The sequence below is a fragment of the Agrilus planipennis genome, unplaced genomic scaffold, assembly GCF_000699045.2.
Source record: "Agrilus planipennis isolate EAB-ADULT unplaced genomic scaffold, Apla_2.0 scaffold216, whole genome shotgun sequence".
In the NCBI taxonomy this organism is placed as follows: domain Eukaryota; kingdom Metazoa; phylum Arthropoda; class Insecta; order Coleoptera; family Buprestidae; genus Agrilus; species Agrilus planipennis.
Window position 1 is genome coordinate 68,448 of NW_020438987.1, and position 15,152 is coordinate 83,599.

Sequence of the window (15,152 nt, forward strand, 5' to 3'; positions counted from 1 at the left end):
CCTTTACATACATATAATTTAGACATCTTTTAGAAGTGATTTAGTTTAATAATAAATATTACTCTGAAAATTCATTTCTGAATTTTTTTACCCACTACACACTACCTCAAATTAATGAGGGAAAAATTGTTGCTGTTGTCTAAATTATATGTATGTTTAATCATGGTATATTCAGTATATAGTTACATTAGTTCGACGGATCGTTAACTTTGTAGGTCGGTTGGTCGTGGTTGCTGTTGTCACCTCTCGTAGCTTAGTTGGTCAGAGCATTGGTGCGTAAAGCCAAAGGCCCCGGGTTCGATTCCCGGCGGAGGTGTGACAACAGCAACAATTTTTCCCTCATGGGTGTAGTGGGTAAAAAAATTCAGAAACGAATTTTCAGAATAATATTTCATACTTCAGTCATTATTTTGGAGATAGACGAGCGCAAGTTGATAGTCATTTCCGGACATGACTTTACACGCTATAGAAAGCCCAGTTTGTAAATAACAAAAAAAGAGATGAACAAAGGTGCTAAATCCAAACCGCTTGGGCTTCATAATATCCAAGCTTTGATGACGTGCGACTGCCTGCAGTACGGAGAGCTTTTACAAACGAAATGCTCGCTGCGGATCGCAATATCTCACAAAAAGTTAATATATGTATGTATGTATAGTACACCACTGGTGAATTTTGCATCCACTTTTTTTTAATTAACCCCGTGCTTTATTTATTTTTTTTTCTGTCCGCAAAACGAAATTTGATTTTCGAAATGAAATGCGCATTTGTTGCAAAGGAAATAGGCAAAATGTAAAGTGTCTTTTTGTTAACTCTTTTACTATTTTAAATGTTCCTAATCATTTCATTTCAAGTTCGTGTTGGCGCCGAATGAAGTGAAGAAGCCCATTAAGTTACGGAAAAAAAGTTGATTGCAGCTTTTTCGGAAAACACTTTACGTCTGCGTGGGACAGAACGGCCTCTCCATTTCCTCTTTTTTCCTTAAGGAACTTTTGTCCAATAAATTTCGTGAAGAGCCCGTATCATTATCTGTTTCTGCTCTTGTAGAAAAAGCAGCGTGATACAGATCGTTCCCCAGAGTAAAAGTCTTGGACTTGGAGTTCGTAGATTACTTGCATTCTACAAGCCGTTCCGGGAAAGTAATTTACTTTTGTGGACATTCAGAAATTCTTATACCTCGATACCTAACGCGAGTGCCCCTTTCAAATGATCGAAGTAATTTGGTAGTCCTGGAGAGGAGATAAAAGCCAAAGTCATCAGATTATAAAACCTTAAATCAAAAAAAGTCGTCGATTTGAGCAGAGCACATATAATCGGCCCTCGTATTAGGTCCAGTAACAATCTTTTTATTTTGTTAATTTCATGTAGGTCCTCTAATATGTGACATAGGTTACTGTTTCAATAATAAATGTTTATTTTTAACCAACTGATTTGCACGTATACCCTTATTGAGACAGAACTGCATCGAATTTAATCCTTTAGATTATTTTTGGAAAGAGCGAATATAAAGATAAGAGACGAAAAATTGAAAGAAGTGGCCGATTTTAGGTATCTAGGAAGTCAGATAAGTCAGGACGGAAGAAGTAGTAGGAATATAAAGCAGGATAGCGCAGGGTCGAGTCGCGTTCAATAAAACGAAGTCAGTTCTATGCTCGCGAACGGTTAATTTAGAAATTCAAAAATGTTTGGAGCACGACGCTGTACGGGTGCGATACATGGACAGTGAGCGCGGTAGAAAAGAAAAAGTTAGAAGCGTTCGAAATGTGGTGTTACAGGCGAATGATGAGGACACCGTAGATAAAAAAGGGTAGAAATGAAGAGGTATTAGAAGGAGTAGGAGAACAGAGGAATCTATGGAAGTCAATTAGAAATACGCGAGATAGGTTAGTAGGACACCTTCTCAGGCATGAAAGGCTAGTCAGAGACATATTAGAAGTTAGAAGGGGTAGAGGTAGACCTAAATTAAATAACTGTTCGCAAATAGTTAGGGATATGGGTTGTTCTAGTTTTAGGGAAATGCAAAGATTAGTTCAGGATAGGAAAGAGTGGTGCGTGTTCAACCAGTCTTAGGACTGACGACCTTGTGATGAATTTTGAAAAACAAGATCTCTTAAAATCGGTAGTAGCTATAACCTGACGATGCCTTACATAAATTATGTGTAGGTATAGAAATTTATTTTATCGAAGTGATATTTATGTATAAAACTTTTTTTCTACATTAATATATGTAAAATGGTTTTGCAAATATTGGAAATATGCTGGTACGATTCAAATGCACGCTGTAAAATTTCTAATGCTGCGCTGTCCCAATTTTCACGCTCAGCGCCTCTAAATATGGAGGAAATCCAATTTGTGGCACCTCAATTTCCATCAAATAACTCTTTCAATGTACCAAACGATACATTTCTAATGCGTATATATTTACGAAACAGTTGGCAAAGTCCCTTAAACAAATCCTCAACAAGTTCTTGGTAGCGATCTCATTACTATTATTATTAATATATAAAATTATATTCATATTATATCAAGTTTTACAACATTTTTCTAAAACCAGAGTTCCAAAAAGGATTTAATAAATTTTGAAAATACACGGGAAAAGAAAACCAAAAAAAGAGGAATATACAGAATAAAAAAAAGGAATAATATACACTAAAGACGGGTTAAGAATCCAACATACGGTAATATAAATCCAATAAATGCAATTTAGAAGGGAGGTACCTGCCCTGCTTACTATATGATGTAATAATTAATAGAATAATGTCTAAATACCGTGTATACTTCAGTAGAATCTACGTTCATTAGTACGGCAAATAAATAACGCATCCAACCAAGTCTAATAATTGTCTGTTTTATAGTTAATAAATAGTTTAAACGCGCTGTAAGATATAGACACGTTTCTCCAATTTCCCACCTCAAGAATTTAATTGGTTCTGTACTTGAACGTCAATTATACATTTAGTGTAATAAATTTGATGCTCCACTCCGAGGTTTAACTTAACGAACTTTGAAACTCCTCTCAACCGTTCAACCAATTTATCTTTCGAATTTAGTTTTCTTACTTCGGAGTTCTTTTAATTCATTCATAATAATAACTCTGACTTTACTCGACTATTCGCGAACTTTATACCTGACGAAGAAATCAATCAAATGTTTCAGATAAAAATTCAATTTTATAGGCGACCATAAAGTTTTTGACAGTAACGTGAATTGAAACGGTATTGCTGAATGTTTTAGTGTTTGATACGGAATTGTGTATACCATAAATTTTTTTTATTACAGGTGGTTTTATACCAGGTATAAGCGACGTCCACATGTTATCTTCGCACGTGGTATTAGGCGGAGACTTTGTTGTTGAAATCATTTCGTCCTCCTTCTCCCCGCTTGTTCTGGAACTCTCGCATCTGGAGGGCGAATCGACAAAAATCCTTACCTCTCTAAACGTTTACCCGGAGGCTAGAGCCCTTTCCCTTAACAAAACAACCGTCAAAGTAGCATGTGGCTACTTCATTAAGGGAGGACAATATTATGTTACGCTAAAACCGCAACCACCAAGGAGAATGGGTAATGGGACAGTAAAGAATGTGATTGTAAGTTAATTAATTAAATCAGTTAGTAGAGGCGATCTTACACTCATTTGTTTATATGATGACAAATGTTTTCTGTGACCTTCCACATATGAAACGCTGCTAACAAGAATCGTGACCCAAATTTTATAGTCCCTAAGATTCTTTCGACATAGGATCGTCAGCCTAACCCTTTGTTCCTGTTTCTGCATCTAATAGATCTCTAATAACTCCATGATGTCTCAGGTGTCTATCATCCCATACGTCTACCTTTCCTCATTGACTTCCTTAGCACCATTTGTTCTTCTTCTCTTTCCAATGTCCTTTTTCCTTTCTATTTCTTCTACCCACTAGCCATATTTCATACCAAACATACACCAAGGTATAAACACTATGTATAGGGTTGTTCATTTCGTTTTTTTTTTTGTGGAATTGAAAGACAGTTTTCGTATAATAAATAAATACTTTATTAAATTATATATTGACCGTTCTGGTCCAACACCTTTTGCCATCTTTCTGGTAGTAGCATAATTCCACGCTCATAAAATTTTTGGTCTTTGCTGGCAAAAAACTGATCGAGGAGGTTTTTGACCTCCTCATTTGAGGTGAAGGTTTTACCGTCTAAAAAATTTTGGAGTGACCGGAACAAATAATAATCCGATGGTGCCAGGTCTGGAGAATATGGTGGGTGTAGCATTGTATCCCATTCAAGCTGTAAAAGCTTTTGGCGAGTGACCAAACTTGTGTGAGGTCTCGCGTTGTCTTGGTGAAACACTACACCTTTCCTGTTGATTAGTTCTGACCTTTTCTGTTGAAGTGCATCATTCAGTTTGTCCAGCTGATGACAGTAGACTTCCGAATTAATCGTTGTGTTATCCGGTAAAAGCTCAAAAAAAACGATTCCTTTAAAATCCCACCAAACAGACAGCATCACCTTTTTTTGGTGAATATCGGCTTTGGAAATGGTTTGAGCCGGTTCATCTTTTTTGCTCCATGACCTCTTGCGTTTGACGTTGTTGTATACAACCCATTTTTCGTCCCCAGTGATGATGCGCTTCAAAAACGGATCATTTTCGTGACGTTTGAGAAGCGAATCGCAGACGTCAATGCGGCGACACAGATTTCTCTCTGTGAGAACATGGGGAACCCATACATCGAGCTTCGAGGATAATCCCAGGCCTTTCAAGTGGTCATAAACTGTTGAATTTGATAAATTTAACCTCAATCCGATCTCACGTGTTGTTATTCGCCGGTTCACATCAACTAATGCCTTTATCGCGTCTTTATCAGCTTCAACCGGCCTTCCCGAACGTGGTGCATCTTCGACATCAAAATTGCCGGATCGAAATTTAGCGAACCAGTTCTGGCACTGGCGTACTGTCAACACACCTTCTCCATACACATCAGTCAATTTCTTTCTGGCTTGAACAGCATTTTTACCCTTTCTGTAGTAAAACAGTAAGATATGTCGAAAATGCTGCTTATCGCTCTCCATATTTAAAAGGGCACCAACCAAAAACTACTGCGTAGAATTAATTGGAATTTTTCACACACAAGCCTTGCTATATGAGCTCTCAAAGCATATAAAAATTAGACGGCTTAAATGTGAAGTTGGGTGCAAAAGAATACAATTAAATCTTCTGTCGGGAAAAAACGAAATGACTTTCCGAACAACCCTATATTATGCATCCTTTATTCTTAATAATGACTGATTGATCTATAGAAAGAAATCTCCAAAGCACCTAATAAAACATGATGGCACAATATGGCTATACATCATGCATATACAGTTATTGTCTTCCTGCACTGATATTGAAATCGATTGCATACTGATTTGTCTGCACACACACATTATGGAATTTGGGGTAAATCCACAAAGCGATAGCGACTAATTGGTCACACCTAGAATCTTGAAATAGCAATTGGTAACAGCTTGACTCAATAATTACCATTCCAAATACCTAACGTATACATTTGCTAACTCATCAGTATTTGTATGACGATCGATTATTTGTTCTACAAATTTAGGAACAGCATATTTGAAAAACTAAATAAGTTTTTAATAATTTATAAACCTCTCGGTTATTCTATTTTATCGTAGAAGTTCATGGCGCAATTTCAAATTCCACATCGTTGCTAAATTCAAACAGTGAACCAGCTCAGTTTTTCCGGGAAGAATCCTCTCCCTGAATGTTTGATTTATAGCAGACTTGAACTGAATGCCGATAGGGCTGTTATTTATTGTCCACTACCGACGCAGACGTTATCTGTATTCGGCTCTTTTTTACTATTATTAGAGTTCCCAATCGACTCAAGTCATACATCTGACGGCATATTACAAAAAATTTTTGACTTTATAGAATTCAAAAGAGGTACCGACTGTAATCAAACCGCTGGACGTCCGATGGCCTACACCGCAACTCAAAATAACTCCTGAATACGTACAAACATATCCCCAAAAACCTGTAAGGGCCATTATAGAGTTTCCCGAAGTTAAGTGCTCACCGGTACAGGAAGAAGTGAATTTTGTACCGGAATTTTGGCTAGAACTGTACTATTGTGGTCATTCCTTAATTGAATGTGGAGAAAAGACATTAGGAGACAACAAAACTCAGGTAATACGTAATGAACACTCGAAGGTCAGATGCATTGCTATTTCTTCATTTACTGAACTTTTAGTTGTTCCATCAATATAAACATAATTCAATTGATATCATTTTTTTATAGGCTATTTACAGAGAACAGGTGAGAGGTTTCTCAGAACACCATATGCTTGTCCTGCGGTGCGAATTATTTGGGGTGGCAGGTCACTATGTTTTCACCCTTCGTCCCTCGCAACTTACGCCATCATTTCCTATGATATCTGCTTACCTCCAGGTAAAAGCTCCTTCTTAATTACCCAGTAACATTTTTATCATTTCATTTGAATCCACCCTGTATTTTAATACCAAAACATTTCGCTCAATTTCTCCGATATTTGTAACAGAAACTTCCCCATCTGGCGTGGTTCCTTTGGTTCATCACTTTAACATTTCTAGGCGACAAGGGGCCGTGTATTGACGTTAAGTCCTGGCCATGGCGACAATGTATTCGTAGCATTATCGCGAAAATGCGAGAAAATATCCCTCTGAAGAAAGTTTCTCGGAAGATTGGGTACTTAACGTTCCGCGAACGCTGTCACGCGCTGTGCTCCACAATTAGGCAGATCTTAAGGAGCTATCGCAAATAAGCTTGTCTCATAACATTAGCAATTCTTCGGTAACTTTGCTAACGAAATTTAGGCTTAAATTAAAAAAAAAGAATTTTGAGAAAAATTCGAATGATCAGAGATTACGAATGTAAAATTGCATTCTCAATCAATAACCTTGTTGGATTTTGAAAAGTAGAAAACTACAGTAAAAGTTCCTAATTCACGGTATTTATTAAGGGGATTGACCGCAATAGGCCGCTCGTGTCTAATGTGAATTTTTCCGAAAACATGGGTTTCTATTGGTTTTTGGTTTTCAATAATATGGTCATTAAAAGCTTTTACAAGTGCTTCAAGTTGACGTTTCTTGTAGGACACGTATTTTCAATAGAAACTAAAAAATTAAAAAAATGACTTTCGACAAGCTTTGGAACGAAGCTTTATCTATCTTACTACAAAATTTCAATTGTCTGTTCCAAATATTAAACTCATTATACCTAGAACCGATAAGCATGTTTTTACTCCACGGCGCGTGTACCACTGAATCCCCTTGATGTATCCGCAGCTTTTGAGTACTATTAGCTCGTGCCGAGGCGACTTATATAAAAGATGTAACCGAGTGGACTAATTTCAAAATTCAAAACAAGAAAAAATCACTAAATTTTTTAAATCCTTGCCTGAAGCTGATTATAACGATTAATTTTAATTGCGAATTTATCAATACATTGATTTTATTTTGATACATATCGGTTTTATTTTGGAATCTTAAAACGTATCCCCTATGATTCCATATTAATTACCATTCCATATCCACCGTTTCTGTATTCGCGGCATATTTATGGGACGTACTCCCCGCGAATAAAGACCTTTTACAGTATTAGGGATTGGTTCGAGTTATACAGATTGTGCCATTACCACCACTGCTGTCTCTGATAGTACAATAACTGCAACAACAATTTGCATTCTAACAGATCCGTACTGTTTTCTTTTCAAAAATTCGTCTTGCGCCTGAAATGTTTTAGGCTGATTGGAGCGACCAATTTGTCTTCAACGTGCACGCTCGCAGTATTATTCCTTGCGACAGCCACAGCACCGGCATCCGAGTCCTTTTCGAATATCCTTCTTGCATCCTGGAGAAAGGAGATCGTATTCGGCTGTTTGGAAGATTGAGAGCCAATGTCACTTCGATAAATCCGCCGACGTCATTGGTATACATTGCGGAACAATGGATCAAAAGGGGGGAACATCGTTTGGATTTCAACTGCGACCTCTTTACCGAAAAATACGTGGAATACTGTTTTGTGTACGTCAGTCAAGCCATAACGGGAGCGGTTTCTAATGTCCGAGAAGACTGTGTGCCAACATTCCCCGTATCAGGTACGAAAAACAATCGCTCATATAATCTCCTTTCCCATTGAATTTTAAAAACAAAAGGTGGAAGAAATCGTTTTATTTTCTTTGCAAGATTTAGTCATCTATAGAGAACGTGCTCCATGCTCGCCAAAACTGTGTCATTACGACTACAAATTCAGAAAAGATGCGCTTGCAATTTTTCGCATCATTTGCCACACGCAGGCACAACCTTTGAAATATATTCGTCGGAAAGCGGCGTTGAAGTGGAATAAATTTAGAGTCTATGTTTCTGAAACATTTTTCTATTTCAAATTGGAGTTCACCTCTATTCCTTGCCCTTAGGACTTATATCGTTATCTCTCTGAATCCACCTTTAGACATTAGGCATTTCAAGATCCGAAATAGAACTAACAACTACCAATTAAATGGTTACATTGTTTTTAATAAGAAATTTTTATTTAAATTTTGTAGAATCGGAAAGTGGAGGTTGGGGTCCATGGACTCCCTGGACCCAGTGCACGAGTACCTGCATAGGGGGCGTTAGAACTCGTTACCGATTCTGTAACTCGCCACCACCACGATATGGGGCAAAGTTTTGTGAGGTAAATTAACTTGCACTTTATAGCTTAACAACCTGTTGATAAAAATACGGATCTTGAATAGTTACCATGGTTTTGATAATCAATAATTTCCTCATGTCAGTAGTATTTTTATATCTACAGTTTATTTACTGTCAAACGAACAATCGAAAAATTTAGTTAACACAAATCTTTTACAATGGGTAAGAAAAAAGGTAAAGGTAAAAAGGAGAAGAAGGAGACCAATTTGGGATTGTCAGAAGTGGATAAAACCTTTTATGAGTTGACCATCACTGACCTGAACAGAAAACTAGCACGACTTAGGACACAAGCTCAGGAGTTGGAAGAGAAAAACGAAGAGTTATTACAACAGCTACAAAAAAGTAAGGAAGACGGCGACGACATCATTATATATTTGAAGCGGATGCTCCAAGAGAAAAACGATGAAATCGCCGAGTTGCGAGAAAGTTACCAAGGACTGGAAGAAACTCACGTCAAAGAGACTAAGGAGTTTCTCCAGAAAATAGCGGACATGGAAGAAGAATACAAAGAAATGCACGAAATGCTCAATTCCGAAATAAAATTGCTCGAAGGCAAACTAAACGCCCTAGAAGAATTCAGAATACAGAGGGACGAACTGATGAAGAAATACGAAAAACAAGAAAGAGATATGGAAGAGCAAGAACTCCGTCACAAAAGAGAATTGTACGAAGTAGAGCGAAAATTCATAGTAAGCAAGAATCTTCTAATGAGAGAGATGGAGGAGAGGTTGCGAAAACTCTCAACGGAATTTCAAAACACAACCGAAACCCGAATAGCTGCCACCACACATAGGATGATCCGCGAAAACATCGCAATCAATAACGAACTTGACGTTATGCTAGAAACGCATCAGCGTTTAACAGACGAAAATCTCAAACATAAACAGAATAGTACAAAAGCGAAGAATGCTGCCGAACTATTAGAACAAGAAAAACGTATAGTGCTCGCTCAATCAAGGGTACATCGTAAAACGATAGAACGGCTCACCAAAGAGCACGAAGAAATGTCGGCAACGCTCAAAAAGAACATCCTGAATCAGAAACTCTTCGACGAAACCAAACAGAAACTGGAAATCTTGAACGAAGAAAACAAGCTGATGCACAAAAACCTTCTGCTGATGGAGCAAAACCTTCACGCCAGCAGATGCGAAAACAACGAACTCAAAACCGAAGTACAATATGCCAAAAGTAAAATGGTCCTTTCCGAACTCACTAAAAGTAGAGCGGTACTGGCCATTAAGGATTTTCTTCAAATCCAAGCGGCACCTGGAGAAGACGAGGCTTTGAAGATCGCCAAGCGACAAGATCTACTCAACACGCTCCTTAGTCTGTTATCAGAAGAATTGGTGGTCAAGCGGGACTCTCTGGAAAGCATTTGCGACGCAAAGGCACTTGGTAAAAGTGTCTATGCCAAAGGCGATCTCGGTTTTGTACCAAGACTGGTACCACGGCCAAAATCCAAATTCCCTGTTAAAAAAACCGTCGCTACGCGTATAGGACCGAGCTTAGAAGCTTTGAAAGCTAAAGCGCCCAAGACGGTAACCAAGAAGGCCGAAGAAGGCATGGCCGTTGAGGAGGAAGAAGTTGTCGTGGAAAGTACAATTGCGTCCAGTAAGACGATGATCTTAGAGGAGGAGGAGGAAGAAGAGGAGACATTCTATACGAGTGAATCGACCGAGAGGGCAGCCGAAGAGTCTGAAGAAGAACCTCCACCGCCTCCTCCAGCAGTCGATGAAGCTGCAGAAGCTGCCAAAGAAACACCTTCAGCGACCAAGGAAACACCTTCAGCACAGACTACAACGGCTCCTGCCGACGAACAAGAGCATATTGGGGAAGAAGAAGAAACTGAAGAAGGAGTGTCAGTCGAAGTCACACAAGAGGGCGATACTGCGAGTCCTGAAGAGACTGCTGAAGAAAAAGTGCCAGAAACCGAACCCGAACAATAAAAATACTTATTTCTTTATATTCTAATGCATATTTTTCTTTCGGATCTAATAAAATTGTCCGCCATTAAAGGACCTTTCCAACTATTCATAAAAAATAAACGTTAGATATTTAGGGGTGCTATTAAGTGCTATCCGTGATCAAATGCCTTGTAGTATTACCTAACAGTAGACGACCTAATTATAGTGTGTACGGTTAGCAAATTCCATGGTACATTTAAATTGTTGAAGGGCCCAGCTGTACAGACCGAGAAGTGTTATATTGATTCCGAAGAAGCCGTGGAATGCTGGTATGGCGATATCAAAAGCGAAATACCGAACATTCCGCAGATAAGAGAGGAAGTTGGTACTCACTGTCGTTGTGGCTGTTTTGTACACCTGGGGAAGGCGAAAAGTCAACGATTTCTGGAAGCTTCATCGCAAAGTTGCCCCGGCAAAAACTTCTGGCAAATACAGGTAGGTAACCGTGAAAATGCTTTACATTGTAATCTTTCAATCGCAATTTTGCATCATCACTAGGCTGACGAAAATTGTATCATAGAATTGAGAATAAAACACGTACGACTTCTTTGCGATTCCCAGTACTTGAAGATAAGAGACGGCACAGCGTTATCATCAAACCTTATCGCATACTTTACTGATACTACAAGTTCTTCACCTCCTGTTGTCAACTCTTCAGGGTCGAATCTTCTATTGGAGTTCTACACTAGCGCTAGAGTCGCTAGGGAACCAACATGCAATGGGCGGTTTCTAGTGCAAGCGGTTCAACTTGGTAAACTTTTCTTTTCATCAATTTATACCACCTAAGTACAATTATTGCACCTGCAGCATTTAGTAACAAGTTGTTCTTTTCTTTCCTTAAGAAGCTTCCTTATCGGATAATAAACGGACCGACGTTGCCCAACACGTCGGTTTCCTAGCTGTAAGGGTATTAAAATTGACGGCAGTGCACATTGCAGCGATATTCCTTTTAAGCGGATTACTTTTCGCTACTTTCTTATTGGGCATTCAGTACATGATCCGATATAGGAAATACCAAATTGCCAAGTCGGACGATCAAGACTCGCTGACCGATCCCTCAGGTACAAACTAAATCTACCGAGAAAAAACAGCAACTTTACTGCCCTGTAAACTGATAAAAAGCTGACGCTCACAAATCGATTCGATTTTAGGGTCAGCGACGAACTTTGCGGCCGGTACTAGAGTTCCTTCAAGTAATACACTCATATCCGAAGTTATTTCGTTAACTAAACTACGTACGAATATCACCTCCAGGAACAAACATATCAGACTTAGAGAATCGATGGATTGCGAAACGTTTCATGAAACTGAAGTTACGCTAGCGTAAGTAATAATATCTCGCTTTAGTTTTGTAATTGTTAGAACCTGCCCAAATTATTCAAACTCAATGAGTATCTTGAAAATTTCTATCGAAGTTTACGTATACCAAAGTCACTGAACCTTCTTCTCCTTCTTTCTAGTAAAGGAGAAGATTCCTTAAGTGATAGTAGTACGTTAACATTGGCTCAGGAAGAGACCACAACCACTGGTCTTCCTCAAACATCCACGGTCAGTGAGATGGAAGAAGCGACAGTAAGTCTTCCGGTGTCTCCAAATTTAGAAGACTCCAAGGTGCTGACGCGATCGTCTACCATGACCATTAAGAGTTCTTCGGAAAAGGATAACACAAAGGAAAAAGAAGAGAAACCTACCACCAGACTGGATAAAGCAAAAGTATTGAGAAGACTTAGTAATGTCAGTGCAAATGGTTTAACAAAAGTGAGCGTTCTTGCGAAGACGCTTTCTAAAAGTGATCCGGTGAAGTATAATTGTAACCTTTTAGACAGAAAGAGAGAGCACTTGGCACATTATCTATTTCAAGCACTAATACTTTAAAAATACCATCTCATCACATCATCGCCTCTCATTTACTTTCTCCATGATTATGGGCTTCTTGGATTCAATAGCATTGTCAATCTAAAAAATATAGTTCCAATTACAGACCATGCATGCGTGATCATCTTTCAAGAATTGTCAAAATCTAAGCAATAATTACACCCCCAACGTGAAACAGTCCAGACTTCTTACAATACAAATGTTTTCTCTGGCTTACTTTTAATTCAAAAATTATATATGAGATGGTATCTCAATCCAACTGGCAATGTACCTTGCATTTTTGAAGCACTCAATGAGGTATCGTCATTCACCTGAGCACTTTTGGACACTAGCTACTTAAAATAATAATTTCCATTTTGCTGGGGCAGTATCATGACTAGTGTTCTTTGCTTGTGTTCTAGGGTTGCTACTCTCCTGCATTGAGCAATACGAGCAGAGCAAAAATCAGACATACAAACGAGAAGGAAAGCAAGGAAAAGCAAAATAGGGAGAAGCTCCTTGCAGGACCTCTCGGTTCAGAGTTCTCCATAGCTGGCCAGGAAACTGATCTGGAATTGGATTATTACGACTACAATGTGACCAACGCAGGAGCAGCACCAGGTTGTTATCAAACTTTTCCTAAATTCCTAAAAGCCATCAATGTTAAACTGATTGCAGGTTCGTATTTAGGAATGGATCCTGCTTTCCTGGTGTGGATTCCACCTTTGGACGAATCTGGTGAGATTTTGAAAGAGTTGGAGGAGACCACAGCGAAAAATAAAATATTCGTTGATCCAGGAAGTAACCAGGAATCGCCGGATGAGATAACTGCTACCCTTAGGAGAAGATCTAATCTAAACGTCATGGCCCCGGTCCACACCACCACAATCAAAAATGGCAAACACGTGGATTCCAATATACTGAGTGAATGTAATCCAAAATTAAATGACAAACAGAAAAGAATTAAGCGACATAGCATCTCTAAAGAAGCGCCGCAATTTATTGAACTTTCTAATTTGAAAAAGTCCCGCAGGACATCATCAGGAGACGTGTCATCAGTATTGGAAGAGAAAGAGACAAAACTAGAAAAGTTTGTTAACTCCGATAGTAATATTTTAAACGAAATCAAGTATGCTGACGATGATTAAGAATTTTTACAATTTCTGTTCACATTTATATATTTCATTTAAGCTGTCCCCCAGTTTTCGTTTCTTTGGGACCAAAAGTCAAACATTTCGACATTTTACTCCATATCTTGCATAATAATTGAAAATTAAAACTCCGCTAAACTTTGAAATGCAACAGTTAAAAATATTAAAAATCTAATTAATTTTATTGATGGGTGCCATCATGGCCGAAACAGACGCTGTAGCCCATAAAGTTTTGTTCTATTCTGTTTCAATTCCTATATTTCAAAGTGCCATAAAACAAACTCAAACGGATAAGATGTGTAATCAAAATGTACGAAAGACTGCTCGTAATTGTTTATGTTAGAAACACTATTATTATAGTAATAATGATATTAATAATAATTGTTATCTCTTGGGATAATTTATTAGTTAATCGTTTCCAGTGACGTTCCCCCATTATTTTTATTAAACACCGAAAAGAGAGGACAAGGCAACCATTTGTAAATTATTCATATAAGTAAAAAAAGCTTAGAGGAAAATATTAAAAAAAAATTATAATTATATAATAACCACTGACTTTTCCGTTTATGTAAATAAAGACTTCGACGTATGTATTTTTTCATGTGTACAATCTAGTCACCCTTCGCTTAAATAGTGTTTTGGACGTAGCTTTAGCTCAAAAATGTGTCTATATGCAGCTCTGTTTTTTAGTTTTAATAAATATATTTTAAACTTTCGATTTTTTTTTTTGACAAAATGCTTCTGCTACATCACCATTATCATGATCGTCATTTTCACAAAGTTTCCAGGCAAAGAGTGCTTGGAATTTCTCGAAAATTAGGACGACCTGCATCCAATTGGTCAATAGCAGCCTAATCAACATCTACCTTTATCTCATGCGTAAAAAGTAAAATTTCTTTAGATTGTATATTATAGTAGTATTTTGAAAACAAAGATTGATTTAAACTATTGCATTTTAGCAATTTTCGGATTATTGATTGCTACCAACACGTTAGCTTCTGAAGCTTCTTAAAATGATTCCTTTTAGATATATCCACCAGGGGCCACACATGGCGCGTGACGTGACGCTGTGATGCGTGACGTTACACTTTCCGGTTTTATACCCTAGTAAATTTCCCTCCTATAGTCGATAACGAAGTTTCACTTCAACTAGTTCTTCATGTCTAAAAAAGGAGTCCTACTAAGATATTTCGCCTATTTTTTATTGACTTCCATAGCGCCCTATAACATCAAATATTAAACCCCATGCAAAAATCAGTCAGATAAATTTCTTTTTATTTCCTAATTTTCTTACTGCGATTTTCTTCAAGTGTCTTTTCAGTACTAAGAATTAATTTTTACTACTAACTTTTAACTAACCTGGTTGTAATTTCTCTACATCTGGGAAAATTAGAGAACTTTTATTTAAAAATAATAATAAAATGATTATTAAAAGTTTGATATATGTATGTCATACACTGCACC

The 15,152-nt window shown here is 37.8% G+C and overlaps 2 protein-coding genes across 7 annotated transcripts in view; both read left to right on the top strand.

Moving 5' to 3' along the window:
- LOC108741789 overlaps positions 1-14,354 on the top strand; it is a 65,250-nt gene extending 50,896 nt beyond the window's left edge. Inside the window, exons 3-15 of one of the 6 annotated variants that reach the window (XM_018476714.2) lie at positions 3,277-3,584; positions 5,921-6,175; positions 6,288-6,437; positions 7,770-8,124; positions 8,572-8,702; positions 10,894-11,118; positions 11,182-11,434; positions 11,526-11,744; positions 11,835-12,006; positions 12,144-12,480; positions 12,960-13,158; positions 13,216-13,275; positions 13,336-14,354. In XM_018476714.2, coding sequence (XP_018332216.1) covers positions 3,277-3,584; positions 5,921-6,175; positions 6,288-6,437; positions 7,770-8,124; positions 8,572-8,702; positions 10,894-11,118; positions 11,182-11,434; positions 11,526-11,744; positions 11,835-12,006; positions 12,144-12,480; positions 12,960-13,158; positions 13,216-13,275; positions 13,336-13,685 — 3,014 coding nt within the window. In that variant the 3' untranslated portion in view covers positions 13,686-14,354. Of the gene's footprint in view, positions 1-3,276; positions 3,585-5,920; positions 6,176-6,287; positions 6,438-7,769; positions 8,125-8,571; positions 8,703-10,893; positions 11,119-11,181; positions 11,435-11,525; positions 11,745-11,834; positions 12,007-12,143; positions 12,481-12,959; positions 13,159-13,215 lie in introns of all 6 variants that reach the window. The other 5 variants (XM_018476711.2, XM_018476713.2, XM_018476715.2 and 2 more) reach the window with 5 other exon arrangements.
- On the top strand, positions 8,742-10,909 carry LOC108741793 (cilia- and flagella-associated protein 157). Its single transcript, XM_018476721.1, has one exon. It carries the CDS (start codon positions 8,878-8,880, stop codon positions 10,663-10,665), a length of 1,788 nt encoding a protein of 595 aa, XP_018332223.1. The 5' UTR covers positions 8,742-8,877; the 3' UTR covers positions 10,666-10,909.
- Positions 14,355-15,152: the final 798 nt, after the last annotated feature.